The following is a 12,502-nucleotide window of genomic DNA, read 5'->3' as shown; positions in this document are numbered from 1 at the left end:
GATGACAGTGAAGTGACAATTTAGACTTAAGACCTTTTTGATACTTTAAAAAAATACCATTACAGCGTCAACAAACTATACTATAACTGGTCAAACATTGGCCAAATTGTCAATAATATAAGAAAGAGGCAAAACATTTGAAAATAGTTGATCTACAATGTGAGCTTGTAGATCTGCTATTTTCACAATATTCATCTACCGGGTTCAAATCAGATTATTTTGTGGGGTCACGGCCTGAAAAGGTTGAGAAGCACTGGTTCAAAGTAGCCTCAAGCTGAGGTCTCCGGAGGTCTGCACCGTGACAGTTCCACGGTTAGCGGGTAGATGGCACAATTTTCTTACATTTATGGGGAGAATGCAGGAAGCCTTGTACACGAAGTACAATTGAAGGCAATGTATACAATAAATGAATAAATACATGCATAAATAAATATATAGATAAATGAAAGACCACGATAACAGTATAGGCTAATATTGTAAGAGCAGAAGAGCCAAATATATCTACACGTAACCTCTAAGGATGTATAGCCATAGCCAGTTGATGTTGATGTGGAGTCGAAGTAAACCCCAAAAACTGAAACAAAAAATAATAATAAATAGAGAAATAATAACCTAACAATAATAATTATAGTTATAGCCTATAGTTCATACAAATACTACAATAGTCTATATAATACATAGTTATCATTATTGTTATCATTATCATTGTGTCATCATAAAATGTGTATTCCAAGATTCACTAATTATCAATGCCTTATCTCAGCCAGCGTTTTGCACTAAGTGGCTATAATATCAATTCCATTGTAAATAAGCCTGTGATGTCTCAGCAAGAGAGAGGCCAGTCCATGCCACAGCCTATGCGCTAATTTGTCATGATCATATTGCCAAGGTGCAAATAAGTCTATATATATAATATACGCCTATATTTTTCCGGCGAAGAACCGTGCGTGCGCGTAGCACGCGAGAGTTTGCAGTGTGTATGTGTTGTTACTGTATAGACAGAGAGACATAGAGACGAAAGAGAGAGAGAGGGGGGGGGGGGGGGGAGACTAGTACCATCGTATTAACCACTTGAACCCCAGCATCCATATTCTGGGGCCCCCAGAATATGGAGAATATGGACCAAATCTCTCTCAAAATAGCTATACTCGAGCTTGTAGATATTCTATATAACGTTACATAGCAGGTCTACAAGCTCGAGTATAGCTATTTCGGCGTAGACGGGGAAAAAAGCGGTCCAAGTACAGTTGCAACTCAGCTCCGTTTCACTATAATATCAGATTTAAAGTGGTTTAACACATGCCTATGCTAAAAAGCACGCCATGAGCCCCACACACATATTTGATCTCCACACACTTAAACAACCCTCAACAGCCATAATGACATGCACTAACTGTGACCATACAGGACGCCTCTGCATGCCTTATTATTGGTCCTTAACATGTAGAATGTTCTTATAGCATGTAGAGACTATACGATGTTTTGGTAGCTTATATACTATGTCAAAACGTTCTCACCTCACACAGACATAAATAAAAAGTGACGTGACGTGTAGCGCCAAGTTACACCTCATTAGCTTTTTTGCACAAACTAATAAACTACAAAGAAAAGTCCAAATGATGGAGTTCAGCAGCACGCTCCGTCAGTGTCAACTAAAGCCAACCAAATACATTAATGATCCGACTCAAACGCAATGTTTATAGGCCTATACTTTCATTGTTCTCCCTTTAAGATCTGATATTAATATATTGGCTCATGTTTGATGTATTGGTGGGAACAGAGCAAAGCTTCTGCCTGGCCAAGGCTAACTTTATTAACTGATTATTAAACATATAGCCAGTTGCAGGGATTTTGGAAGCACCTTAAATCAGGGGTCTTCAACAAGGAGGTCCGGGACCCTCTAGGGGGTCCTCAGAGTTACTACAGGGGGCCGCCAAATCTTTGTGTGATATAGGGACTTAATGTTTAAATGTTTACGTTAGCCAATTGAACCCTCGCTTCCCATTCTGGGGGGAACATTAGCCGAAAATAGCCAATCTACAAGCTCACAATCGGCTATTTTCGGCAAAGACGTTTGGTGTACAGGGAGACAAGAGCAGACCAAGTACCGAGACAACGGTCAAAGTTTACAAAGTATTGAGGGTTTAAGTCGTTAAATGTCTGAAAACACATTCAACATGAAACACAATATGTAGTGGGGGTCCCTGCTTCAACTCTCTCTCAGCTAAGGGGGTCCTTGGCCTGAAAAGACGTTGAAGACCCCTGCCTTAAATCACCGAGTGGTCTCACACGGACAATTGCTTTATCCTCAGACACGATCTAGTCGGGCTATACACCAGCAATAAAGACCATAGTCACCATAGTCCTAGATTAAAGATCATCATCCCTATACCATCGTCGTCATCATCATCATATAATCGTCATCAACATAGCCATCACCAATGGCATCCTCATCATTGTCATCTTCAGCAACAACACCACACCACCACCACCACCACACCACCACCTCCTCCTCCACCACCACAGACATACTCACACATCACACATCAATGCCACCACCCAACAGCAGGAACACGTGGTGAAGCTGGCTGGCGTATACCCAGCTTGCATCTAGATCAGGCTAATGCAATTAATTACTGATAGATAGGCCGACTGCCTGGTAGGCTAGGGATGTATTGCAGCAATATTACACCATAATAAACGATATTGATCATATTTAAAACCCATCACTAACAAAGACGCGTTCCATTTTGTGAGTTCACACAGTTATAATAACGCCTTAAGTAGAATATCCCAAACTTCCGTTTATTAAAGCGTTGCCGATTTGGTTCCAGAGAATGGAGTTCTACTTTTGAAACAAATGGACCCCGTGCTCCTTTAAAATGGCAAGACGCCCTATTGACTGAAATATAGGACACCAAGTTTAGGACAAGTTTAAAGACGCACTTAATCACCGCTGGACTGTCAGGACATTTTTGACATTTTCGACGAATAGAATTGCTATCCTAGGCCTGCTATAATTTGTATTTTTTTTTTCTGAAGTTATAATAAGTCAAAATTAGAAGGGCGTTCACTGATCATATTATTTGATTTTGAAATGAATCGGTTTCACTCGCTGGGCAATTTGCTGTTTAAGGATCGAGTCCAGTCTCTGACCCTCACCCTCCGACCACACAGATATATGCACGTGCGCTCATGTCACACACTGACTCACAAGTGCGCGCGCACCCTCACACACAGGTGTGCGCGCGCGCGCGCACACACACACACACACACACACACACACACACACACACACACACACACACACACACACACACACACACACACACGCACACACGCACACGCACACGATGGATGAGTAATAAAACATGAAAAGGTTGTTTTCAAATTCATAAATTATAATTTAATACCAAGAACAAATTTACAGCAGAATGCTTGTTTACAATAAGCTAACACAAACAAACAAGAATTGTGTTCAACTATAAACTTCCACACACACTCACATATATCACTTGCAATTAATAATAATAATAATAATGATAATAATAATCATAATAATAATAATCATAATCATAAAAAAAGTATCTATACGTTATCAATACCCTGCAGTCATATATTTTTATATATTTATATAAAAACGTGGGTCAGTTTAAACTGTTCATAATTACAATCATGTATCATTCTCTGGTCCATATGTGGCAACGAACAGCCAAAGATCAGTGTTCAATCAGCTACACAATACACAGTAAAATCCTCGGTGTTGATTTGTCCATTCGTCACTCCGTAGAGAGAGTGTGCGAACGTGTTAATCTGTCCATTTGTAATTCTGAGAGTGCACAAGTGTTACATTCGCGCACTCTCGGAGTAAAATAAACACTCGGGATTTTGCAGTGTATGATCCCTTTTTTATTCAACCACAACATGATGCCTTGTGTGCTGAAGAAAAGCTTAGAGACGAAGGACAAAAATTGCTTGCATTCAAAAACGCACGCGCGTGTACTCGCGCGCGCACGACCACACACACACACACACACACACACACACACACACACACACACACACACACACACACACACACACACACACACACACACACACACGCACAGACACGCATGCCCGCACGCACGCGGCGACTGTCATAGACCAAAAGGAGCATTAACACTATACGTTAAAATAGCAACTCCTTTCCAAAACCAGCTCACCCTGTTTAGTCTTAGCCTAATATTGAACGTTTTGTTTTTCCTTTTTCTTTTTAAATACAAGGGCTAGTGTACTGAATGCACAGATTATATCTATACAGTCAAAAAACATTTACATTTATATATATCAAAGGTAAAATAGGTTAGCGACCTGTGGCCATGCATTCACAGTCTAAATATACATGAAAAAAGAAACATTTTGTCGTAATATGTATATACATTAAAAACATAACTTTCAGTGCTACTAGCTAAGTCTGCCACTCAATTTGAAGACGTTGTATTACCGAAAAAAATGGCAACCACAGATTTTTCTTAATCACATATACTTTGTATAAAGGAAAACTCGTTGAAATGAATTGACCTATATTTACAAGAATACTGCCTCTCTAATCAACGTTTTCAAGTGAAATACAAGAGCATACGACTGAAGTTTCAAATCTAATCGTGTTCCCAAAATGTTATGGGCCTACTTTAACAACATTTTGATAAGAAATTACATCATGCTTGTCAGGCACTTAATGCTTGAAGTGAATAAAGGTTGACGTTTCAGGGACGCTTTAATAATACTGCTATTAAACACTACTCCTTTTATGTTTCAAACTTTTATGACCCTTGACCTCTCCAATTTTAAGATAGTTTATTTTATGGGTACTTTTGTTTTCATTGCCATTTAGCAACTTCAAACCCCCATGTACGCAAATTGTGTCAAATAAACACAGATTATGGACAGTAGGACTGTGCTACTAGCATATAGCATTTCCTTTGACATTGTCAAGCTTTAGGTCATACCCAATTGGACATTGATGCCAGGTAGTGTCAGCTGGAGGTGCATGCAGAGGAACCATCCATCAAATAGGCTAAATAGTGTAAACTGTTGACTATCATTTCATTATAGGCCTACATCAGCGTTAGGCACTGGACTTTCAAGCTGGCAAATTCTTATTTAGAGGACTATCGTGGTCTGGATTTAGCCAGAAAACCATAATGGAAACAAGAAGGATCTTGGTACTTCACACTAGTTGAAAGAGCAATATTTTTTAGCTGGGTCATAAAGTTGAACATGAACTCCAAAAAAAAAGCTAAAACAAAAAAAAACTTTTTTTCCCAGATGTTATTGGTCATCCTAACAATATAAGTGCGCTTGCAGCATTAAGCCTAGATTATAAGCCTCTTCCTATTGCTGTGGTTTTAATTCTTTTAGAACATTTTACATTATTTCACTGTTTCAAAATAAAAATCATGGATTTCTTTTTTAAAATAACACCACCTGTACTACAGAATCACATAGGCCGGTTTGGAACCAGAAAGGAGGAACAAAGAAAAGTACAAAACACAGCTATACATGGACACAGGACAAGTCATTTGAGCAAAGAAAACTTTTTTCTTTCCCCATGTTTTTTTTTTCTTTTCTTTTTTTAATACCCAAATTATCATTTTAAATGCACTTAATACTTAAATTTTCCTTAAGGATTAACCAAAATCCCTTTCTTATTTTTTTTTGTCCTTTTCTTCTTTCTTTACAAAAAAATGGATCGAAGCAGGTTGTTCTGAATGACACTGGGAGCTTGTATATTTTTCAAAGTTCACTGGATGTCTCAATTTTTGAAATTCACAGTCATTTTTACGCCAATGTCTTTCTTCATGAAAGCAAGCTCTTGTAACAGCCGTTTTTCCTTCTACAAACGAAGCCTAACAATCGGTAGTCTCAGCCCCCTTTGTTCGTTCCTTCTGCTTTACTGAATTGACATGTAAGGCCAGTTAAAACTGCTTCCCGAAAGCAACATATCCCTGATGAGAGTTTCAATTGGGGTTTTACCTACCAATCGGACGAAAAATAATTGTTCTATGACCGAGGAAGAGACTGTGCGGAGAGAAGGCAAGCGAAGTAACAACTTCCCAAATCGTGTTGGCTGGTTGGGATACTGGCTCCGAACATATTCCTCCAGGGCGCATTGGGACTTCTCTTGCAAACTTTCCACATGGGCCACATCTGAGAGGCCACAAGCATCTAGTGGAAAAACAAATAAACGTTAATAATGTGTAAGCAGAAGATATGTCAAGACGCCGGGCTTAAGTACATCGTAAGCCTGATTTATGCTTTCGTCGACGGTGTCGCGCACGGAAATAGCCCCGGTCTACAGGCTCACACAAAGTGGTGCTGCTCACCAAGTGAGCTTGTAGATCTGCTATTTTAGATCTGCTATTTTCAGCACCATCGTACGATGGGTTATACATTAAGCATTAGTTTGACAACACAGCACTTGACACTTAGCAATGGTCATTGTAATGGTCTATATATATATGTATGTATATATATATATATATATATATATATATATATATATATATATATATATATATATATATATATATATATATATATATATAGGCTACACATGTACAGTTTCAAGCCAATCATTTGAATAATATGTGAATAATAATGTGTGTGTGTGTGTGTGTGTGTGTGTGTGTGTGTGTGTGTGTGTGTGTGTGTGTGTGTGTGTGTGTGTGTGTGTGTGTGTGTGTGTGTGTGTGTGTGTGTGTGTGTGTGTGTGTGTGTGTGTGTGTGCTATAGCCTAATTAAAAAAGTTGATTTTAGGAGTCCTTTTTTTTTCAAGATAAGTGCCTCGCAACTTTCTGACTATTGTGATTAAGGTGGTTAACACAATTAGGCTATCATAACGATTTGGAACGCGCATCATGGCGGTTAACGTGCACTCCACAATGGTTTTGCATCGTAAACTATAATATATTATAACATTTAATTCGACTTACAGCCGAAACCAATTAAACGCATGTCATTTAGCCTTACTTGGCTAAACAGACCATACTATCTGAATATCACATGGCCGTAGAGGCCGTGGAGGTGTTTATAGTTTATGCGGTGTGACGCCTTATTTTCTCATGGCGAAGCCCCTTTAAAAGCCAACTAAATTATTTACCATATTCATAGCTGAAGACTATTTCAGATAGGCCTGTGTTTTACAGAGCGAGGGAGAGAGAGAGGCAGAGAAGAGAGGGAGAGAAAGAGAGAGAGGGGCAGAGAGAGAGAGAGAGAGAGAGAGAGGGGGGGGGGGGGGGGGGGGAGAGAGGGAGAGAGGGAGGGGGAGAGAGAGAGACCTACTGACCTTTCTACGCTGAGATTTAGCTTGAAAAAGAACGAGCCCATAGGCTACGAAGGGGCCATCATACTATAGCATCAGAGAAGAAAATAATAACTAGTAACCATGCAGCTGGTTGTGGGCGGCAGCTGACTGTGTGCCAAAACGCCTGTACACACTTTAAGTTTGAAAGTTTAGATAGGCACTATCAAAACCACTAAAAGCACACGTGTTATTCCAGCACCATTTCTGGCCAATAAAGCCCTTCAGGCAGTCAGTCAGGCAGGGAGAAATACACTTTAAACAACCGTGGCACTCCTGATTAAGGGCATTTTTAAGGGTTGTTATTTTTTTGGTAATAACAAAAGCATCTGAAAACAGAAAATGGCGAATTTGTGAACAGAAATTAAATCAACGTGCCAGTATAGCCTGCGCCTATATATATATATTATTATGATTTTTAAAGAAGAGCTTTTCTTCGTGATATAACCCAACGATGAACCCTCTTAAATCTTCACTTTGCACCCGTTTTTTATTTTCCAGTCTAAAAGGCTGTATAGCTATAATGTAACAAAATAGCGAGGAAGTTTGGGTCATGACCTAGTTTTGGAACAAGTCCAGAGATGTCTTGAATCGCTATCTTGCAAGGCTAGGGTAAGGGAAGGATCCTTATAACCCTACCGTTTTTTATTTTCCAAAAAAGATCCCCAGTCCCTCGAGGGACTGGGGATCTTTTTTGGAAAATAAAAAATGGAACATACCCATTTTTTAAAAAACTGTCAAACATCACAGAAAGCCCCGACACGGCAACATCCCACATACTCGTATATGTAGGCCTAGAGGAGAGATACTGCGATGGTTCTCGGAAATGTCTGACCATAAATGACAAGAGTGGCTGAAACCTGTGCTGTGCTTTATACTGTGTGCAAATGGAACATTAGGGTTGTCTTTCTTTTTCTGTTCCCCTCCCCCTCGGAGCGTGACATCATTTATATCTGTCATTCCATACAAACAAGACGTTGGGCATACACACACATTGATAAATGACCGAAATCTCCAAGTGTAACATTCATCGACACAACACATGGGATCAGGGAGAACTATTCCAGACAGAAAATGCTTTTTAAATGTTTTATGGCCATTTGTTTGAAACTTATAATAAGGGGCCTATATAATAACTCCCGGTCATGTCTTTGTTTTCAAGACAATGCTTGCCTTGCTTCCCCTATTTTGTGCTTTTAGTGAAAAATAAAGAAAGAACATATTTTTGCTAAATTGCGTCAAATATTCGGTTCGCTATTGTTTGTGTTCCTGACTCGCTCAGTAGTCAGTAGTATCTTCATCAAATGGTTTCATAATTTACTATCAAAAGGCCAGCCCACTGGCCGCTGGCTATAATTAATGAAGGCAGAGTAAGTAAACATATAGGCCTTTGATATTTCACACGTGTGTGCATGTATATTTGGGTCAAGGGTGTTTGAGTCAACGTCTGTTGGTGTGCGTCCATATGTCTCACATTCACACAGGTTGAACCTGAACTGTTGTTTAATATCCAATGGTTCTCAACCTTTTCAGGCCACGACCCCCCCCCTCAAAAAAATAATCATGATTGAACTGGGGACCCCCCCACCCCCACCCTGACAAACACTTGGAAGTGTAGGAGTTGAGGCATTCAATTTTGTTTGACTTTGTTTTGACCACAGATCAATATTGTGAAAATAGCAGATCTACAAGCTCACAACAACTCGCAACTATTTTCACAATTTTTGCTTCTTTCTTATATAATTTGACATTTTGGTCAATGCTTGACCAGTTTTTATAGTAGACTGTGGTTTGTTGATTATTTTTGATGCAGAAATAGTCTTTTTTAATTGAATAAATGTTGTATTAAAAAGGTCTTAAAAGTCCTTAATTGTCACTTCACTGTCCTCTGGGGGACCCCCCATCTAAAAAAATAAATATGTGGGGACCCCCCTGGGGGATCCCGACCCACAGGTTGAGAACCACTGGACTTTTGTCTTTAATCTATTGTCTTCTTACCTGAGGTGAAGAGCACAATTGCCTTTAAGCAGCTGTATTCGGCAGAGTCAACGTGCAAAGCCTTGAGCTTTTCCACTTGTTCTTGGAAGATCCTAATGTGGTCCATAAAGGCCACCACTCTGTCCGCGGACATGGGGGAGGCGTGGAGGCCAGCCGCCGCCAGCAGTGGAGCCACATGGAGGGGCATGGAGCACTGTGCGGCGTTGAGCACAAACAACTCACTCCACGTCAACCTCAGCAGAGCCACCTGGTCGGTGATCTGCAGGTCTGGAAAGAAGGGAATATTCCTGGCCCACTCCACGGCGCTGAAGAGCATCCTGGCCGCGAGTTCGCAAATGTTCTCGATGCCCATGATGTTGTTGGGCTGCATGCATTGACTGCCATAGCGGGACGTCGGGTAGGGCTCCGCTCTCAACAGGAGAGAGATATATCCGGATAGGTAGGAATGGCAGTGCAGCGGGTCCCCATTTGTCAAGGCGAACTGGCCGTGGTGTGGCTGTGTGGGTGGCATCCGTCCCCTTTGCACAGCTGCAGTAAAAAGAGAAACTACAGATATTGATGCCTGAATTCTGCAAATTATTAAGCAGTCATACTGAACATGATTTGATTGACTGACTGATTGAATACTTTATTTAGCAGTTTGCAAAAAAAAAGCACAAAGTACAGTTCTATACAAAGGGATGCTAAATAGGATTTAAACCCAAGAAAGCACTATTATGGCTTGTTTCCATTGGGGTCCTGTGTATTCAATTCATCGAACAACATGCTGTTGTGAACAACATGCTGTCAAAAAGCTTAGTGCATGCTGACTGAATTGGCCATAGAATAATAACAATTAATGTCAGGTATTGAAATAACAACAACAATGAGGACATGGACACCTACTATAATAGCATACTGTAGCACACAGGTAAATGGATACAGCCAAACAATGACCGTTCGGCTAATAAACGTCTGACGTTACAAACCATGTTGTCTTATGGCTGATTTTAAACGTCTTTTGAGCACATGCATATATGTGGTCTTAAGATGCTGTTATTCAGCTCCAGCAACATGAGCTGGGCTGTAAAGCAACACAAAGAGGGCAAGGCAGACCGTGTTTAACCCTTAACCTACTTAGCAATTCATCTAGTTTTATAAAGCAAGTATAGGGCCGTGTTCGACAAAATATCCAACGATGTGATTTAGATCACATATCGGCATTGCATACATAATTCAAGCAAATGTCCGGTATTAGTTATGTAACTGATAGACGGCGCAAAATGCGGGGATGCAGCCCCCGAACACGCTGTCTTAATTCGACACTCGCCATAATAGCACAGTAGTAATACAGTATCATCTATCTAATACAGATTTTTATCTATTTCACTATTTATCCAACTATCATTCGGGCATAATAGCGTGGCCGTGGCTACGATTGTATTGCTGCGAGGGAGCAATGATGTGCTTTTTAGAATCTAAAATGAATTCTAGCATCGAATGAAGACCCGACGAAGCCCCGTCTGGAGCGATAGCGGCTCCATTGCGAGGCTTTCTCGGTCTCTCGCAGCGCCGTGGAGGGAAAGAGTCGGCAGACAAACATGGCTTACGTGGGGAGCGACATGGTGTTCGTGTGCTCGATTGCCCGTGTGTGAATGCATTAATAGATACATCAATAAAGAAACAAAAAATCCCAATACCTTCCCGTCTCATGCCAACTTTGAGGCATTTTTTGAGGCGGCAGTACTGACACTGATTGCGGTGGTGCTGGTCAATCGGACAATTCCTGTTGGCACGGCATGTGTAAGTCAGGTTCCGTCGTACGCTCCGTTTGAAGAAGCTCTTGCAGCCCTCGCAAGTGAACTGGCCATAGTGTTTGCCACTAGATTTATCCCCACACACGACACACTCGATGTGCTGCGGCTGCTGTTTCTCCGGTTGCGACGACTGGTTCGTCGGCGTGGACTGTGTGTTGTTGATCGGGGGTCCTTGGACGGGCGTCTGAGGGGTCGGAGGGGCGCCCTGAGAGCCTGTCAGATTCAACTGGCCTGGTCCAGATAGTCCTCCCTGGGTCTGCGAGGAAAGGGCGCCTTGGGTGTCAGCCACATCGTCCTGGGAGCCTCTCCACACTACCATTGCCATATCTATCAGTCAACGGAAAGAAACTTTTTGTCTGCCGTTTTGATGTCGCGGTGAATATCTCTAGTCTCAAGGAATGCAGTATTAACTGAGATCTTCGGCCGAACATACAAATGTCAATTACTACCCTATGTTGAATCCACTCCGAACCTTCCGAAAACTGTGGTCGATTTATTGCTGTGTTGGAGACGTTGCGAGGCACGTTTCAAAACTGATGCGATGGCGAGCTGAGTCGCTGCCTTGCGCTTAAAGGCCAAGTCCAGGGAAGCTTGCAGTCAGCCATCCAGTACACCCATCAATGGGGAAAGGTAGGCTAAATATTAGAATAATCAACCGAGGTAGCATAGGCTATTCAGTAAAAGGTGGAGCAAGTCTGTAGACGATGCAGCAGCATAAAACAATCGGTGAACACTCTAGCAGCCACTATCAAGTTCCAGCACAAGTCTTGAAGAAAATCACCAACTGGTATTACCAAAAAAAATGGGTGAAAAAAAGGAAAAAATGCGACTTGTTCCTTTTCTTCTTGTGAGGTAGCGCCAGCAAGCGCGCAGCTTAAGCCAATGTTTTTGGGGAGCCTGGAATATGAAGACAACTCTCCCAAAAAAGCCGAATGCAGTAAAAACAAAAAGATCACAACCCACAGAAACCTCCTCCGTGCAAAGGATAACTAATAGGGAAAAAGAGTCGAGAATCAAAGTGATCAAATATGTTAAAAAGGCGGAGGTTAGGAAGTGATTTGCGATTGGTAGGAGCCGGGCTGGCAGAATGCTTTCTCTGTGATCAGCTCACTGAGCTCTCTATATAGTGAACTTTGACACGACTGCTGCAACTTAGCACACGTTACCATGGAGATCAGCTGCCATATAAGGAAGGTGAGTGTGTTTGACTGGTCAGAGCCTACGGACCTCCCCCTCAACCCTATTGGCTAGTCGGCACTTGTGCTACTTGGTGCCTTGCCAGAGCAAGAAATAGGGGTCGAGAGGGCCGCTGGGTCCTAAAAAGAGACGCGTTTTGGAAAGGCAAAGCTTTTATTCACTCAAA

At 41.4% G+C, this 12,502-nt stretch overlaps 1 protein-coding gene across 2 annotated transcripts; it reads right to left on the bottom strand.

Moving 5' to 3' along the window:
- Positions 1 to 3,433: 3,433 nt before the first annotated feature.
- On the bottom strand, positions 3,434 to 12,211 carry nr2f2 (nuclear receptor subfamily 2, group F, member 2). Of its 2 annotated transcripts, none has more exons than XM_084060677.1 (3): positions 11,023 to 12,211; positions 9,344 to 9,889; positions 3,434 to 6,210 (listed from the first exon to the last, which is right to left on the bottom strand). In XM_084060677.1, the coding sequence occupies exons 1-3, from the start codon at positions 11,462 to 11,464 to the stop codon at positions 5,936 to 5,938; spliced, it is 1,263 nt and encodes a 420-aa protein (XP_083916803.1). In that variant the 5' UTR covers positions 11,465 to 12,211; the 3' UTR covers positions 3,434 to 5,935. The 2 variants fall into 2 exon arrangements, with proteins under 2 accessions (XP_083916803.1, XP_083916804.1); XM_084060678.1 differs by having other exon boundaries at positions 9,344 to 9,871.
- Between the last annotated feature and the right edge of the window lie 291 nt (positions 12,212 to 12,502).

The sequence above is a fragment of the Gymnoscopelus microlampas genome (assembly GCF_963454915.1).
Source record: "Gymnoscopelus microlampas genome assembly, chromosome: 6".
In the NCBI taxonomy this organism is placed as follows: Eukaryota; Metazoa; Chordata; class Actinopteri; order Myctophiformes; family Myctophidae; genus Gymnoscopelus; species Gymnoscopelus microlampas.
This window is presented reverse-complemented; position numbering and strand designations above follow the sequence as displayed.

What these genes read in the sequence shown, in the direction of transcription:
- nr2f2 (XM_084060677.1), bottom strand. Translation starts at nt 11,464, where the DNA reads ATGGCAATGGTAGTGTGGAGAGGCTCCCAGGACGATGTGGCTGACACC. An exon ending in AGTTGGCATGAGACGGGAAG is followed by an intron (nt 9,890 to 11,022) that starts GTATTGGGATTT and finishes CAATATCTGTAG; the next exon opens with TTTCTCTTTTTACTGCAGCT. An exon ending in AATTGTGCTCTTCACCTCAG is followed by an intron (nt 6,211 to 9,343) that starts GTAAGAAGACAA and finishes TTTTTCCACTAG; the next exon opens with ATGCTTGTGGCCTCTCAGAT.